The 15,960-nt window shown below is 40.0% G+C and overlaps 1 protein-coding gene across 6 annotated transcripts in view; it reads left to right on the forward strand.

The window, feature by feature from the left end:
• LOC144508725 (tyrosine-protein phosphatase non-receptor type 3-like) overlaps positions 1-15,960 on the forward strand; it is a 176,089-nt gene that overhangs the window by 40,059 nt on the left and 120,070 nt on the right. For 5 of the 6 annotated variants that reach the window (XM_078237059.1, XM_078237066.1, XM_078237043.1 and 2 more), the window contains exons 2-4: positions 445-599; positions 13,734-13,841; positions 13,950-13,992. In XM_078237059.1, the coding sequence (XP_078093185.1) occupies positions 462-599; positions 13,734-13,841; positions 13,950-13,992 (289 nt within the window). In that variant the 5' untranslated portion in view covers positions 445-461. Of the gene's footprint in view, positions 1-444; positions 600-13,733; positions 13,842-13,949; positions 13,993-15,960 lie in introns of those variants that run through there. The other variant, XM_078237067.1, reaches the window with a different exon arrangement.

The raw sequence follows: 15,960 nt of genomic DNA on the forward strand, positions 1-15,960 counted from the left end.
GGTTCAATGATTTTCCACCCTCTAACCCCTCTTCATCTGAAAACGACACTTGGTGTCGACTTCCCCAATACAATACCATAAGAAATTTAATACTAAAACTCATATATATTAAATATTTACATAGTATGCGATATACATGCACACATGATTGTTCTGTAGCTTTCAGTCCTGTAGAAGAATTATCATAATTCGAGCTGCATATCAAATATGTACCGGCTGTACTATAAATATTTTCTTAACTACCTTCAATGAATGTTAGAGACAGCATAACTAACAGCTTAGAGTTCAATTAGAATGTGCTTATTGATTCCGAGCCTCAGTTTTCTAAAGGACAATTCAGTACAAATGAAATTGCTGCCTATAGAAGTTAATTCTGAGTTGATAACTTGATTGGAACTTACATTTAATTTGCACTCTTAACTACATCTCAATATTTATATTTAGGTGTTGGAAGGACAGTGATGACATCACGATTTCGTGTGCTAGGTGGGAGGACAAACCACATACGTGCTTTTGAGATACCAAGAGACAAACATCGGTCAGAGGTCATCTGCAATGTCCATTTCCTGGATGGCAGTTTGCACAGCTTCAAAGTCAATGTAAGTTGGTGCCCTTTATATTTTGTTATAATTCAGGTCAGAAACTCTAAAATGTTTTATGAAGTCCGTCTGGATCATACGTTTTGCAATTTGAATTTGGCTAGGGTAAGCTTGATATATTTCACTTCAGGTATGATTCAAATGACCCACTAGGAAGCTTTTATCAAAGTTTAATTAAACATATAGTTAACATGTATAGGAAGAAAATTAGCAACAACTTTTATCAATTACAAACAAAACAACCACGATAATGTATAACCCTTAACAAATATATCTAAAATAATCCAATCAAACAAAACTTCCCATAGACAAAACCCTTTCCACAGGTTTAACACAGCGAGGACTAATGCTCACGTGATACTGGAAATGAGCCCTTTGGTTGGAGAATTGAAACCCTGACTTCTCAGCCTTGCAACTTCTAGCAGCCCTCTGGATACACTCAGAACAGTTTGAAGTCAGAACAGCTTCCCAGAACACTAGGAAGACCCTTTGGTCAAGCCACCAACAGCAGATTTTGTTCTCCAGGAAGGCAAGAAGCCTTGTTTTCAACAAAGCAGAATTTCCAAAACCAGGGAGAGAGAGAAACACTTCTTTTCAGCTTGATATCCCTTAAACTAAAATTGCAGCCAGTCAGACAGAAAATGAACCTTAAACTCACAAGGAAGAACCTTAAACTCACAAGGAAGGAAAAGAAACTGTCCAAAAACACATGGCCTGCCAACCAGTCATTCTCCTAACAATTCAGGGTCATAAAAAATCTCAGAGTTAAAAATAAACAAAACCCCATTTAAGCCACTGAAGTAGCAATAAAAGGACTTCTACAGACAGCCTGGCAACAATGAGAGCTATGGCTGTGAGAGCTGCAGAGAACATGATTTATAAAAAAATCTCTTAAAGGTACACTAACATCACAATTCATAGTCACTAAATCTGTTGATTTATTCTCATAATTTTGTAACTGAATGAAAAAGCTGTGTAAGTGCCTTAATCATAAAGTCCCCACAGTTCAGAAGGAAGCCATTTGGCCCATCAAGTCTGCACCGACTCTGACATGAGTATTTTATCCAGACCCTCTCCCCTGCCTTATCCCTGTAATCTCACACACATGCCATGGCTAATCCATCTAATCTATACATCTTGGGACATTAAGGGGCAATTTTACCATGGCCATTCCACCTAACCAGCACATATTTGGACTGTGGGAGGAAACTGGATCATCCGAAGAAAACCCACGCAGACACAAGGAGAATATGCAAACTCCACATAGACAATCACCCAAGGCCAGAATTGAGTCAGAGTCCCAGGCGCTGTGAGGCAGCAGTGCTAACCAGTGTTCCACCGTGCCACCTAAGCTACATTATTAAGTTGCATTAGATTTTATGACATGCATAGAATGAGGAGTAAGGTTTTGGCATGATATGTGTATAGTGGCGCACAAACTTAACTAATGTATATTTGCATTCAGTATGAACATCCCAATCCTGCTCCCCGAATTCACAACATCCCTTGTTGTCCTGAACTTTACAGCAAATTCACGTGCATTTAGAAAACACACGGTGTAAAACTCGTCCTGGGCAGCCACCAAATTGGAATCAATCTCGGTCATACCATTCTTACCAAAGCTCCTTCATCTCACACCTCTTCATCAAAGATTGTCTCGGGCTGATGTAATTTTGTTTTTACTTCAGTTTAAATGCTTGGCAACAACCCAATGCCACAGAATCCACGGTGCACTACCTTTTATTATTGTCATATTTTCAACCACATTTTGTCTCTTCTTTCTGTGGATAAAACTATGAAGATGCATTATGCTTGAAATTCCCCTTATTTTGTGCAAAGAAGAAGCTATACATAAAACGTAGCTGAACCAAAATTTCTAAAGCATTTTGAATATTAAAGCTATAGCTTGCTAATGGCTATAATTATACTTGCTGTTCTTTTTTAAAAATGGTGAAATCTAGAAAAATTTAAATCGACTGTTTACTATTGACCTAGTCATTGTGTCACATGGGGTTGATAAAGTGGCGTGTGTGACATGCAGGTGCTATGTTCTCATAACTGAATTGATCACACCAGATGATGGATAGAGGAGATGGTGGTGGAGTGCTAATATCATTCTACTAGTAACCTAAAGGCTAATGCTGTGGAGACACAGCTTCAGATTCCACCATGGCTATAATTTAAGTTAGTTTAATTAGAAAAAGATCTGAATTTGAAAGCTAATCACAGTAATGGTAACCATGAATCTTTCACCAATTGTCATAAAAACCCAATAACCTACTAATGCCCTTTCGGGAAGGAAATCTGCAGTCCTTACCGACATGTGACTCCTGACCCACAGCAATGTGGTTGACACTTAACTGATCTCAAGGGATGGGTAACAAATATTGGCTTTGTCGGTGACACCGGCATCCCATGAGTGAATAAAACATAATGGAAAGCCAATCCACTTGTGCAATTTTACGGTGCTCTGGGTATGCCTCTCATGATGTGGAGATGCCGGCGTTGGACTGGGGTGAACACAGTAAGAAGTCTCACAACACCAGGTTAAAGTCCAATGGACTTTAACCTGGTGTTATGAGACTTCTTACTGTATGCCTCTCATGCCATGCCAGAACACCAGGGCCATAATACATAGTGCCAGCAGCTAATAAAGCACTGCTGATTGGCTGTGCTATGATGTATGAAACACAAAGAACATAGGAACAAGAGAACACCCTTCAGTTGCTTGAGTTTGTTCCTATATTCAATTAAATAGTGGATGATCTGTATCTTAACTAGCTACCCACTTTGGTTCTGTAACCCTTAATGCACTTGTCTAACATAAATCTATCGATCCACTCTGAAATTGTCAGTTGACTTGGCCTCAACTGACAATTGGCCTCAACTGCTTTTTGCAGAGGAGAGCTTGAAATTTCCACTACCATTTATGTGAAGGAGTGCTTTCTGACATTACCGCTGAGCAAAATAAAAGCAGAAAATGCTGGAAATATTCAGTTGGCTGGGCAGCAATGGTGGAGAGAGAGAAATGGAATTAATGTTTCAGGTCAATGACCTTTTGACAGGACACCTGAATAACCTAGTTCTACTGGGGCCTTGGTTGCTCGAGTTCCAAGAGCAACCTAAATTTCTTTATACCCAATTTTAATGGAAGCTTCCCTTTCAGTACCTTCTGAATAGTCTGACTGGCACATGTGCAGCTGAACCCTGCCCTGTCCTTGCTGTGCAAAGTTTCCAGCGGGGAAAGTCTTCCGGGGAAGGTGGGAAGAGGGAAGCTGGATGATTTCAGTTCAAGAAATTGAAAAATCTGGAGCCACTTGTGGATTTTTATTTGCATGAGGTTGATGCATGATGTCTTCACGTAGGAATGCATCCCCCTTAATTTTACATTCAGTTTCCGAGCGAAAAGAGTGCATCCAAGACCAGTATTTTAAACTTCAATAAGGGCAATTATGATGTGATGAAAGCTGAGCTAGCTAGAGTGAACTGGCAAATATGCTTAAGGGATAGATCAACGGAGCTTCAGTGGCAGACATCTAAATAGATATTTCAGAATACATGGAATAGACACATTCCAATCAGAAAGAAAAATTCAAGGAGAGGACTTGTCTGGCTAACTAAAAAGTTAAAGACAGTGTTTAACTTAAAGAAAAAGTATATATTGACGCAAAGATGAGTGGCAGGCCAGAAGATTGGGAAGAATATAAAGAACATCAAAGAATGACAAAAACGTTGATGAGGAAAAAGCTAGAGTATGAAAGAAAGCTAGCTCGTAATATAATAATGGATAATAAGTGTTTATCTAGATATTTCTGTAGAATAGAGTTACCAAAGTGAGCATTAGTCCTATAGAAACAGCATCTGGGGAATTGATAATGGAAAATGTGGTTATGGCACATGAATTAAGCAGGTATTTTGCATTGCTGTTGAGGGTACAAGTAACACCCTATAAATAGCTGTAAATCAAGAAACGGAAGGGAGGGAGGAACTCAAAAGTTAATTTGCCACTTAACTGTCTGCAAAAACACATGTAAAGCTCACTACACCCGTCCCTCTGGTGAGCTCAAGCACAGCTATGATTCAACACCACTACTGCAGAATAAACATCAATCACCTGAAGCATTTGGGATAGAATAAAAAGGCTGATTTATTGAACCTCCTCCTCCTTCGGGTACCATGCCCTGAGAGGGTGTTGGAGGGTACTGCAGTGGTTTGCCATTTCCCTCTGCAGTATGGCTGATCAAGAAACTACCCCTCTCTTACCACCTACCATCAGGGGTATTGAAAGATTTACAGGCTGACAATTAACCTGTTTGGCCACACTTTCCATGGCCATCAAGTCCCAGGGTGGGACTTGAACCTTGAGTTACTGGCCTAGAGGTAGGGATGCTACCATTCTGCCCAAAATGTATTTTAAATTACCCTCAGCTGATGATTAACATGTTGTCTAGCCAGTTATAAAATACATTATTCAATTGGCAGAGGACTGGAAGATTCCAAATGTTACACCCTTATAAGAAAAAGGACCTAAAGAGAAGTACAGCCACTACAGGTTGAATCAGCTTAACATCAAAGGTGGAGAAACATTTAGAAACGATGATTCAGGATAAAATTAATAGGCACTTGGACAAATGCAGGTTAATTAAGGAAAGCCAGCACGATTTGTTAAGGGCAAATTATGTTTAACTACTTTGCTTGAGTTTTTAGATGGGGTTATAAAGAGGTTGATTAGGATAATGTCACTGATGTGGTGTACATGGACTTCCCCATCAAGTGCCTCACAGCAGAGGTGTGTGCAAAATCAGAGTTCATGGAATAAAAGGGGCAGTAACAACATGGGTATAAAGTTGGCTAAGTGACAGGAAACATAGTAGTGGTGAACAATTGTTTGTCAGACTGGAGGAAGATTTATGGAGGAGTTCCCCAGGGGTTTTGTTAGGACCCTTGCTCTTTCTGATATACACTAATGACCTAGACTTCAGCATGCAGTTTCAAAATTCGCTGATGATATGAAACTTGGACGTATTGTGAACTGTGAGGAGGATGAAATTTCAAAATAACATAGGTTGGTGGAATTGGCAGATTAAATTTAATGCAGAGAAGTGTGAAATGATTCATTTTGGTCGGCAGAACATGGAAAAGCAAAGTAAAATAAAATGTACAAATCTGAAGGTGTGCAGGGGTGGAGTGACCTTGGGATATATGATCACAAATCATAGATGGTGGCAGGGTAAGTTGAGAGTATTGTTAATAAAGTATTTATAAATAGGGGCACAGAGTACAGCAGAACAAACTTATGATAAACCTGAATAAAACGCTCGTTCAGCCTCAACTCATCTGTCATTAAGAAAATGCTAAAATCTATTCCTGAAAAGGTAGTAGCAGGACATTTAGAAAATCATAATACAATAAGGCAGAATCAACATGTCTATGTGAAAGGGAAATAGTGTTTGACTAATTTATAAGGGGCCTTTGAGGATGTAACAAGCAGGGGATGAAGGGAGATCAGCAGATATAGTGTATTTGAACTGCTAAAAGGCATTCAATAAGATAAAAATTTACTGCACAAGGTAAGAGCGCTGTGATGTTTGGGGTGGTACATTAGCATGAATAGAGCGTTGGCTAACTAATAGGAAACCAGAGAGTCAGGATAAATGGATCATTTTCAGGGGAAACTGTAACTAGTGGAGAGCCATGGAGATCAATGCCAGGCCCTCAATTTTGAATCTCATTGAAACACAAAAGGTTGTGAGAGAATTTGACAGGTTAGATAGTGATCTATCTTAATGACGTGGATGAAGGTACTGATTGTATTTGCTATATCAACCAAATTTACTGACTATGCAAAGAAAGGCAGGAAAGCAAATTGTGAGGAGGGTACAAAGAGTCGGCAGAGGGATATAGGTAGGTTAAGTGAATGGATCAAAGTGGCAGATGGAGTACAATATGGGAAAATTTCAAGCTATCCACTTTGCGAGGAAGATTAGGAAAACAGAATATCACTTAAATGGAGCAAGAATGCTGAGGTACAGAAGGATCTAGGTGTTCTTTTACATGAATCATAAAATGTTCTGATGTAGATACTGCAAGTAATTAAGAAGGCAAGTGGAACATTGGCCTTTATTGGAAGGCGAATGGGTTATAAATGTAGGGAAGTCTTGCTGCAATTGTACAGGGCATTGATAAGACTACACCGAGGGTACTATATACTGCTTTGGTCTTAAGGGATGGACATGCATTGGAAGCAATTCAGAGAACACTTGGTAGGCTGATTCCTAGGCTGTTCATAAGGAAAGGTTGAACAGTTTGGCCAATACTCATTGGACTTTAGAAGGTTGAGCGGTGATCTAATTGAAACAGAAAAGATTCTGAGAGGATGTTTCCCCTCATGGGGAAATATACATTTCAGGGCATAGTTTAAAGATAAGGGTCTCACATTTAAGACAGAGGTGAGGGGAAATTTATCTTCCCAGAAAGTCACTTGGTATTCTCTTCCCCAGAGAGCAGTGGAGGCTGGGTCATTGAATATATCCAAGGATGAGTTGAACAAAGTCAAGCGTTATAGGGAACAGGCAGGAAAGTGGTGTTAAGGCCACAATCAGATCAGTCATTATCTTATTAAATAGCAGAGCAGCCGTGAGGGGAAAATGACCTACATCTGCACCTATTTTTATTATCTTATGGCGTATTACACCCAGTTCTGAACAACACACTTCAGGAACGATGTGAAGGCATTGGAGAGGGTGCAGAAAAGAATCATGAGAATGGTTCCGGAGTGAGGAGCTTGAGTTATAGATTGGAGAAGTTGGAACTGCTCTCCTTGGGGAAGAGAAGGTTGAGAGGACATTTGATAGAAATATGAAGGAATTAGTCAGAGTGCATAGGGAGAAACTGTTCCCATTGGCAAAGGGGTCGAGAACCAGAGAGCACAGATTTAAGATTATTGATTAAAGAACCAGTGGTGAGTGGTTAGGATCTGGAATGCACTTCCTGACAGTCTAGTGGAAGAAGATTCAATCCTGCATTGAAAAGGGATTTGGAGCATTCTCTGAAATGGGAGACATTGCAGGGCTATGGGGAAATGGTAGGGGAGTGTCATTAGGTGAATTGCCCTGAGCTGACGCAGACATAAGAGGCTGAATGACTTCCTTTTGTGCTGTCACCATTCTATGGTTCTATGAAGTTGATATGTGTGATTGTGCATTCAGTCAGTACTTGCATACTTATCTGTTCGATAGAAATCAAAATTCTTAAGAATAGTAATTACTTTTGGCCATCTTCATGAATTCTCTCCTGACTCATGATGCCACCACAAGGATAGGACAAGCAGGCTGGTCTCAAAACTACCACAGCTGGAAAGGGGATTGAACCCCTTGCTGTTGGCACCAGTCTGATCCACACTGGCCATCGAGCCAACTAAACCAACTAGTCACTCCCCCAGGTTCTTTTACATGCATGTTGTAGTCTAGAGCTATGCTTCATGATGGTGGAGCCTTCAGTTTTTTTTCCATCACGTGGCTGACCAGGCATCTCTCCTGATCTTACTGTCTGCTATTGGCATATGTTGAGAGGATTTACAGATTGATGTTCAACCTGTTTGGCCACGTTCTTTGATCATCAAGTCCTGGAATGGGACTTGAACCCAGAGCAGGGGCACTACCACTGCATCACAAGACCTCCCATGCCTCTGGCCTGCCAGACGATTATTTATATTCTGTTTCTTGCTGAAGTAACATATTGTCCCATGACAACAATAAAGAAACTGGTCAATAAACTGATTAAAAATGCTCAGATATTCTTACTTGGAAGTAATGCTTCAATTAATGGAATTGAAGTTTCTATCAATCTCAATGAGCTGTCAGTCAAATAAACATTTATCAATTATAGATTATGGGCATTCAAACTCAAATCGATCAAACACATTTTTGTCATCCTGATCCGATGCTTTCTGCTTCTGAACTACCTTTAGTTATTATTTACACTGGTAGCGAGTCATCTGCAGTGATTTAGAAAATTCAGATAAGGAAATGGATACATTTGATTCACTATTCTCTGCGATTCGCCAAAGTGGGGAACATAGTGTCTGGATCCGTTCTGGATGTCAAGGTCTCCAGAAGGAAACGTTCAATATTATACTGCTTCAAGTTATTCAGGTGGTGTGCTTTGTGTCTAGTTTCAAAGTTACCTATTTTTGTATTATTACTACCATTATTTACCATTTATATAGACGATCTGGAGGAGGGGACTGAGTGTAGGGTAACAAAGTTTGCAGACGACACAAAGATAAGTGGAAAAGTGAATCGTGTGGAGGGCGTAGAAGGTCTGCAGAGAGATTTGGACAGGCTGAGTGAGGGGGCGAGGATCTGGCAGATGGAGTATAACGTTAACAAATGCGAGGTTATTCACTTTGGAAGAAATAATAGCAAATTGGATTATTATCTAAATGGAAAGAAATTACAACATGCTGCTGTGCAGAGGGACCTGGGGGTCCTTGTGCATGAGACGCAAAACCCCGGTCTGCAGGTGCAACAGGTGATCAAGAAGGCAAATGGGATGTTGGCCTATATCACAAGGGGGATAGAATATAAAAGCAGAGATGTCTTGCTGCATCTGTACAGGGCATTGGTGAGGCCGCAGCTGGAATACTTTGTGCAGTATTGGTCCCCTTATTTGCGGAAGGATATATTGGCCTTGGAGGGAGTGCAGAGAAGGTTCACCAGGTTGATACCAGAGATGAGGGGTGTTGATTATGAGGAGAGACTGAGCAGATTGGGTTTGTACTCGTTGGAATTTAGAAGGCTGAGGGGGTATCTTATAGAGACCTATAAGATAATGAAGGGGCTGGATAGGGTAGAGGTGGAGAGATTCTTTCCACTTAGAAAGGAAACTAGAACTAGAGGGCACAGCCTCAAAATAAAGGGGGGTCAGTTTAGGACAGAGTTGAGGAGGAACTTCTTCTCTCAGAGGGTGGTGAATCTCTGGAATTCTCTGCCCACTGAAGTGGTGGAGGCTACCTCGTTGAATATGTTTAAATCACGGATAGATGGATTCCTGATCGGTAAGGGAATTAGGGGTTATAGGGATCAGGCGGGTAAGTGGAACTGATCCACTTCAGATCAGCCATGATCTTATTGAATGGTGGGGCAGGCTCGAGGGGCTAGATGGCCTACTCCTGCTCCTATTTCTTATGTTCTTACTACATGTTCAAGAATACATATTGTCAAAATTCCTGTATGCACATCAAGAAAACATAGGTAGGAAAAGTGTGGAAATAGTTATAATTTTTATACCTATTTTTTGTATGCTCAGACTTGTGTGTTTATATTTGAGGCAAAGAGTTCTAATCAGAAACTTGGAATACTTTGTTTCTCAGGAATGCTGTGTCCTCTAATTACTGGATGAAAAAAATGATTTGTTTTGCTTTTGAATACTTTAGCTGTTTTATACAATGCCAATATAATGTTCGACTGAGTCTGGTTGTTTGATTGACTAAAGGGGAAAGAACTCCAAGGGTTGTTGTCTGTTGAAGGTTAATGTCTATCATTGTTGACCGTTTCCATTCCTAATCCATGATAATGCAACTTGGGAAATCCTATCACTAGTATAATTCTTTTTCTGTGCTGATATGTTTGCTATTTTTGGGAAAGCATGATGCGGATATAAACTTTTGCCAACTCATAGATGGAATTTTCCACCCTTCCCCCTGCAGTGTGCTTTTCAATGGGGGAGGCAGCTTGCCATTCACCACCGGTGGGTGGGACCTTCTGGACCTACCAATGTCTCCAGCATTTTGCATGGCAGGGAACCCACTGCCAGGGGTCACTTTCAGTGGGATTGGAAGATCCAGCAGCGGTAAGGGCTGGAAAATCCCACCCTTTGGCTTTGAAATCCAAAGAACAATGGCGCGGGAAATGTTCCAACAGGTAAAGTTGTACACGGCGTCAGATGTGATAGTTAAAATGCAAAAGCAGGCGTGTAGCAAGTACACCTGTAGTAAAGAAAAATGGGTGCATGTGTATTTCCTGAATGGTCTTGAAGTAGCTCAGGGTGAAGCTGCAAGTGACCTGGATTGAATACTCAGCTTATCTGACAATAGGAAATAGGGACATCGATTCAAACTGCAAAATAGTGAATTTAGGACTGACATCAGGAAGGTTTTTAATACAAAGAATGCATGGATTGAACTTTCAGAGGAATAGTGTCATCAATAATCCTGCAGTCATTCAAGAAGCATCCAGGAAGAGGACTTGAGGATTTTTTGGATGTATAAATTAAGATGAACTGAATGTTCTCCTTTGTCTGTATTTATCTTGTGATCTCATGAGCTACAATAAGTATCCATTGTGTATTATGTCATTGAGGTCAGATGTAATCCTGAGCCAAATTGGCAACTGGAAACCTGTCATATTGAGAGTGAAAGACGTTTCCTGAAGCTAAAGGTTCATTACACTGTTGTGTCAGAATGATTTTGACAAGCAGAGACCCGCAAAATGCCGTGGTAAAATTTGTATCTTTATTGCAGCAGTACCTTCTAAAATTCTAAATCAAATGCCTTTCCATCCTTCCTTGGCCATCCCTCACGCTGTATCCATCCGTTTCTTTTCATCCTTCCTTTCAACCCCATTCTGTTCTTCATTCTATTCTCCTTCCTATGTAATCCCCATCTCCCATCCCAGTCCTCCCATGCTATCCAATCTCTCTCCCTGTGCCACAAATTCCAGCCATTCTAGCCCGCTCCTGTGCCCGTCCCTCCCGTCCCCTTGCTGTTTCCTCCTGTGTCCTCTCCTCCTCTGACCTTGCCCTCTACTCCTGTGCTCTCACCCTCCTCCTCTCCTTCTGTGCCCTCACTCACATGCCTTCCCCACTTCGTGCGCCCTCACCAAGTTTTAATTTATGTGGATTATGATACTGGACAAGCAACCCACAGGTAGTTGAAATTCCAGTAGGGGAAATTGTGAAATTGAATTCAATGTGTCTGGTAATTGTCAGCCAGCACCAAAAAATGTCGAAGCGTAATTGGTTCACTCAATACAACCTGCCACCTTTATCCAATCTGCTCTGCATTTGATTTTTCCTCATGTTGTTGTTGACTGAGTCTTCTCCGGTCAAGTAGGTCATATCTACTTGTTGCTTGCTTCCCAAGATTAAATACATGAAAAAGATTTTTTAAATCTTTCTCTCCCTGCTTTATTGGTTTTGCCTCATCTCACAGATGTAAAGAGTTAGCAATATCTCATGAAAATTCAACTAGAATTCTCATTAAAAAGTCACAGAAACACTGATATGAAGGGAAAGATTTTCAACTGCCAGTCTCTCGATTCTTAGCTGAAAAATGAACTGTCAGAAATTGAAAACCATGGGGAGGGGGAGCAGCAGCGAGACCTTCCTGACGCAGTTTTCGGGGGGCCTGTAACTGGTTAAAAAGCCTGAAACAGACCTTAGACTTAAATATGCAAATTGAGGTCATATGCCAATTGTTGATCCCAGTTACAATTTATAGTACAAATGGGTGTAGAAAGCTTTCTTAAGTTATTAAGAAAGAATACAAATGGAAAGAATAAACCATAATTTTCAGCGTTTTAGGGGAAACTCTGGCCACATTGTCAAAAGTGAGAGACTCGCAATGAATTGTAGTTAATGTGTGTTTCAGTGTGACACCTTTACCATTGAAAATCCCATCACAATGCTGCTTTCGGGAGCTGCAGATCCTGCAGGTACTTAACTATCTTGCAGTCAAATTAATCCCAAATTCCTAATTTAATATGTAATATATCAACCTCCTCAGTGGTGCTTATGACAAGTTGAAAAATACAGTCACACACTTGCTTATCTCTGATGTCTTTCAACTGGTTAGTCTCTTTTGCTTCCATCTTTCAAATTTACTCCTCTCTTTTTCTTTCAAGAATTTTTCTTTCAAGAACTGCAAACTACATTTGGGGTGGGAGGTTGCAGGGAAAATGTGAACTTTTGTAGGCCATGCAATCATAGAAACATACAGTGCAGAGCAAGTCCATTTGGCTTAATGTGCCACAAAGAAGATCACGTCACACTTCTCCATGCACTGCCCACTTCCCTAACCTGTCTATGTCATCCTAAAGTATATAGCTATCCTCATCGTATCTACTTTACTGCTTTGCCAAGTTTTATGTTGTCTGCAAATTTGTATGTTGGTTCTCCTTGATTAACCTGGGCATTTCCAAAATACAGTTTATTTTGTCCCTGATAGGTTTATTTTATTCATTCTTGGGAAGTGGGTAGTGCTGGCTGAGCCAGCATTTATGGCCCATCCTTAATTGCCGTTGAGCTGAGGGCATTTAAGACCAAATTACTGTGGATCTGGAGTCACGTACAGGCCGGACCAAGTAAGGGTGGCCAACTACGATAATCAATGGTTTCACGATCATTGACAATGGTTTTATGATGATCATCATATTTCAATGATCATCATTAAGCTTCAATTAATTTCAGATTTTTTTAATTGAATTCAAATTTCACCACCTGCCATGGTGGAATTTGAACCCCAATCCTCAGACCATTACTGTGGGTCTCTGGATTACAAGTCCATTGCCTCCCCCGACGATCAATTTTAGGCAGATTCCTGTAGTTTCATGGTTTATTCATTTCCCCTTTCTTGTATATTTATGTATCATTGGTAACCATCCAGTCCTCTAGCACTACTCCTACACCGAATCAGAATTGAAAGTTTGTGACCGATGTCCCTGCTATTTCTACCTTTGTTTCTTTCAGCAAACTAGGATGCATTACATCTGAACCATTTGACTTAGCAACTTTCAGTATTTTTAGTACATTTTCTCTATTATCAACATGTCCATAATTTCCCTTCCTCTTTTAATATAACCGTTACATCAACCACTTGCTTTGTATTAATTTAATAATTTAGCCATGTTCTTACCCTCTTATCAGAAATTGAAATCTGATGCAGTGTTATTGACCTGAAAAGTTATCTCTGTAGATGACCTGATAAGTATTTCCAGCATTTTCTGTTTCTATTTCAAATTTTCAACATCTGCAGTATTTTGCTTTGGCATTTTGAGTGAGTCGTGGAAGCCTGGTACCCAGAATATACAATCTCGGTGACATGTTCTTACTATAAAACCATGTTTTGTTTTGCAGAAACAAGATGCTGGTCAAGTTCTGTTGGATATGGTCTATAAACACCTGGACTTGATTGAAAAGGAATATTTTGGTTTACAATTTATAGATGATTCAATAGAATGTCCTGTAAGCATATATTATTTTTAAAAATCTGAATATTTTTTCTTCTGCATGCATTTTGTTACTAACTTGATCGTAAAATCTAACGTGGATTTACTAATATTTCATGCACAGAGGTGGCTTGAACCTAGCAAACCTATCAGGAAACAGCTTAAAGGTAAGTGTAGTGACTTACTTTAACTAAATGTTATTAACCTCCCAAAACTGTTGAATTATTTAGCCACTGTATTTTAGTTGCTTCCTTAAATTAAAATGGAACTAATGCGAATAACATTAATGACTTTAGTAAAAATGTATGCAAATATGAAGGAATCTGTGCCTTAATAAACAGGCAGTTATATTTCAGAATTCACAAAAGTTTTTAAGGTAAAAAGTCTTCCCCCTCAATCTTTTGAGAAAGTGCTTGACCCCCTTCGATCATTACCTCTGCTCGTGGCATGGAGCTAACTTAACCTTATTGTGAAAGGAGCTGTTGACATTGCTCTACGTTATAATCCTTGTTCAAATACAAGTATTTTTCTTCCTTGCCTTCCTGTCCTGAAAATATTATTGGTTTTGCAGTTCCCTAACTTTGCAGCCTCTCACGCATGGTTGTTTAGCTATGAGCTTTAATGAGTGTTGAAATATTTATTTATACATAAGTATCACAATCAAGTCTGATCTTGCTTTTATACAATATCCACTTGTGAAATTAAAAGGAGGCACTGGAGAATAATTAGAAACTCAGATTGACAAGATGCTGAAAACAGTTGGCATGCCCCAAATTACATTGAGAGCTCAGAATAGACCATTCCAACAAAGAGCTTCCTGTTCTATAACACAAATCATGACGTAAATGAAAAGATTAATGCTGTATTTATCCAATTAGGTGACAAAATTCTCTTGTCTTCCTCACAATTTTCAGCAGCTTATTGTACAAGTAACAGCAGAAATTCTGGTAGTGTTACTAGAAATGTGATGCATGGTATTTCTAAATACTTTGTCTCCATTGTAACCTTATCCAAATCCTTAGGAAGGGTCATTTAGCTGCTAATACCAGGTGCTCACCCCAGTAGCTATGTTGTAGTGCACTACCAGTCTCTTCTCCCTAACCCCACCAGTGGCACTCGAACCTCCCATATTTGCTGGAAGGAGAAGAAGCTCTACTACATAGTGTCTAGTAGGAATGTTAGGCATTTTCTGCAAGAAATGCCGTGAAAGACTGGATAGGAAATTGGTTTTTATCCAGTTCCCAGTAAGTATGGGCTGAAACAAAGTGTTATTTTTCTTTCTTTCTTTCATGGGATATGTCGCAATCTTTTATGGTATGTGGGTGATACTGGCAAGGCCAGTATTTATTGCTCATCACTTTGCTTTTGAACTTAGTGGCTTGCTGGGCCATTTCAGAGAGCTTCCAAGAGCCAATTCTTCGGGTCTGGAGTAACATATAGGTCCGACCAGGGTAAGGATGGCAGATTTCCTTCTCAGGCTGGATCTTTACGACAATCAGTAATAAACCAACTAACCATAGAAACCTCAGAAACGCTACAGTGCAGAAGGAGGCTATTCAGCCTATCAAGTATGCACCAACTCTCCGAAAGAACATCTTACCCAGGCCCATCCCCTCTCCCTATACCTGTAACCCCGCACATTTACCATGGCTAATCCACCTAATTTACACATTGTTTGGATACTAAAGAGCAATTTAGCATGGCCAGTCCACCTAATGTGCACATCTTTGGACTGTGGGAGGAAAGCGGAGCACCTGGGGGAAACCATTCTGTATTTGTTCGCACAGTCATCCAAGGCTGGAATTGGACCTCGGTCCCTGGCGCTGTGAGGCAGCAGTGCTAACCTCCTTGATGTCCCATTCTCCAAATGTTCTCAATGACTGTTATAGGAAATGTTCTACTTGTACAAAAATGAAGATCTTAGATATAGCTTCAAAATATTAGCATTCCTTTTATTGTGGCCTTATAAACATTTCTAATTTTAATCACTCCATGCCTTCAGATGCCAAGGCAGTTCCTCTGGAATTACCTCTGGAATTTCCTCTGAAAATCTCTCCACCTCTCAACTTTTCTTTCCTCCTGTAAGATCCTTATAAAACTTACCTCTCTGACCAAGCTTTAGATAATCTAGCCAT

This window comes from Mustelus asterias, chromosome 2 (assembly GCF_964213995.1).
Source record: "Mustelus asterias chromosome 2, sMusAst1.hap1.1, whole genome shotgun sequence".
NCBI lineage: Eukaryota > Metazoa > Chordata > Chondrichthyes > Carcharhiniformes > Triakidae > Mustelus > Mustelus asterias.